The 2,071-nt window shown below is 29.3% G+C and overlaps 1 protein-coding gene across 1 annotated transcript; it reads left to right on the top strand.

The window, feature by feature from the left end:
• Positions 1-71: 71 nt before the first annotated feature.
• Positions 72-1,576, top strand: LOC111622714. The gene is made up of 2 exons (XM_023365134.1): positions 72-859; positions 1,096-1,576. Exons 1-2 carry the CDS (start codon positions 83-85, stop codon positions 1,159-1,161), a joined length of 843 nt encoding a protein of 280 aa, XP_023220902.1. The 5' UTR covers positions 72-82; the 3' UTR covers positions 1,162-1,576.
• The last annotated feature ends 495 nt before the right edge of the window (positions 1,577-2,071 follow it).

The following is a 2,071-nucleotide window of genomic DNA, read 5'->3' as shown; positions in this document are numbered from 1 at the left end:
TTACAAAGATATATATTATCTTAAAATGAATAAATTAACGTTATTTTCCTTGGGATTACAGAAAAGAAGAACCCAATCCTCGATGAGAGAGCCAAGTTCAATCATCAATCATTCATATGTTGCTGATAACACTGTGGCATCTTCATCGTTTCGAAAAGCATTTATTAATAGATGGATCCAGTATTGGAACAAGTATAAGGACATAAAAAATGAAGAAGAAAAATTTCCTTCTATTGATTCATTATTTGATGATAATCGAAGAAAAAAATTCAACTTGATTGTCAAATATGACAATTTTAAAACTAATTTGAATAAGGAAAGGAAATTCTTCAGAAATATCAACAAAGAACATAATAAAGAGGTGAAAAGTAAGAGGAAAGTTCTTTCTTTGTTTGACGTGAATGAAGATGAAAAACAAAAAAAACGAATGAAACTCAAAAACAAAATGAAAAAGACCAAATCCAAAATTATTGCTCAAATAGCTAAGAGTGAAATACACCGATGTAAAAGGGGAAAATGTATTTTTAATTATCCTCAACATTATTTCTTGACTCAAAACAGAAATATAAAGCTAAGGAAATTCTACTCATTTAACAAAAAACGAACTAAGTTCAAGAAGAAACATAAAACATCAAATAGAAAACAACAATTTCCACAGTTTAGACATAAGAAAAGGATTGGTAAACCATTGATTGTTCATTCGAAGAACTTAAAAACTAGATTTAAAACAAGAGTTAAGCAGAGTTTAGTAGAATTGAAAAAGAATCACGAAAATCATGACGAAACATTTCAAGATCCAAAATATAAAAAACTAAAAACAATCGAATATATAATTGTATCTCTGATGATGTTATTTTGGGTAGGTGCTAGTATTTTAATATATCTCTGCTACAACCGTTTTTGTAGAGAAAAGTAACCTTGTTCCTGGTGAGGAAAGTAATGTTCCATTTCAAGACGTTCAAAAACGAAGTGAAGACAGAATATATATGACCATCAAACGATTGAAAATTTGAACAAACAACGAACTAATACACTAATACACATTTTAAGTCAAATGCTACAGACGACTTAAAAGAACTTCAGAAATTCTTTCAGATTTTGAAATCATCCACAACCGGCTTCGTCCAGAAAAACAAAAGAACGTGGTGGAAGAAAACATGAAATCGACAGCAAGGCACTTGGAAATGATGCTTACATAAAGATGAAAAACCCCAAAGTGTGATGCTTGCATCTTTTCAACCCCACAGACCACGAATTGTAAAATGGAATTCAAAAATATCAATCAAAACTTTGTCGAGAAGAATTTACCGATTGCGACTTAAAATATTTCAAACGAAATAATTGACAATAATTTAACATCTCGTAGATATTCGAAGAAGATTCTTTTCCAATAAAAGCCGTGTCTAATGATTTGATAAAAGGATCGATTGAACTTAAAATATGAATTCGAGGTCTCTTTCATCCATTTCGAGAGAGTACTTTTGGGGAATATCTCCAATATAAAAAGTCTCGTCAACTCGAGAATAAGTTTCTTTACTTTGTGGTTTTCAAGAAACGAAAAGACTGGAATTCAAACAATGACAAATTCAATGATTAAATTAATTTTATTATATCAGTTAATTAATTAAAAATTATTTCTGGTTTAATGTTAATTTAATGAATCAATAAATTGATTTTTGTTCACATTGTTCTTCTAAATGTTGTTCTTTAAACTTCGTTACCTCTATATATACAGAAAATTTGAATATTTTAAGTTGATCGAATTACTAACGATTTTAGCGAGTTTCAAGAATTTTTGAGTTGTACGATAATTTGCTTGTTAAATTAATCGTCTCAAATGTATATTTTAAGAAATATAAAGCTTCAAAATACATTTTTAGCTATCCAAGCTGCTCCGTGTGATTTAAGTCTAGAGGCACAACAGCAAAACATTTGTTCTTACTCAAAGAACAATTAAAATTTGAGTGTTTTTTTATTTCAAAGACATGATCGGTTTTGCGTCTGACACAGCAAATATTATGTTCTCCGAACTTAACACTACCGCATATAAAATGAAGCAAAACAATCCAGA

This window comes from Centruroides sculpturatus, unplaced genomic scaffold, assembly GCF_000671375.1.
Source record: "Centruroides sculpturatus isolate CEXI.00-Female unplaced genomic scaffold, Cexi_2.0 scaffold307, whole genome shotgun sequence".
Lineage (NCBI taxonomy): Eukaryota > Metazoa > Arthropoda > Arachnida > Scorpiones > Buthidae > Centruroides > Centruroides sculpturatus.
The sequence above is the reverse complement of the archived record's forward strand: the minus strand, read 5'-3'. Positions and strand labels throughout refer to the sequence as shown.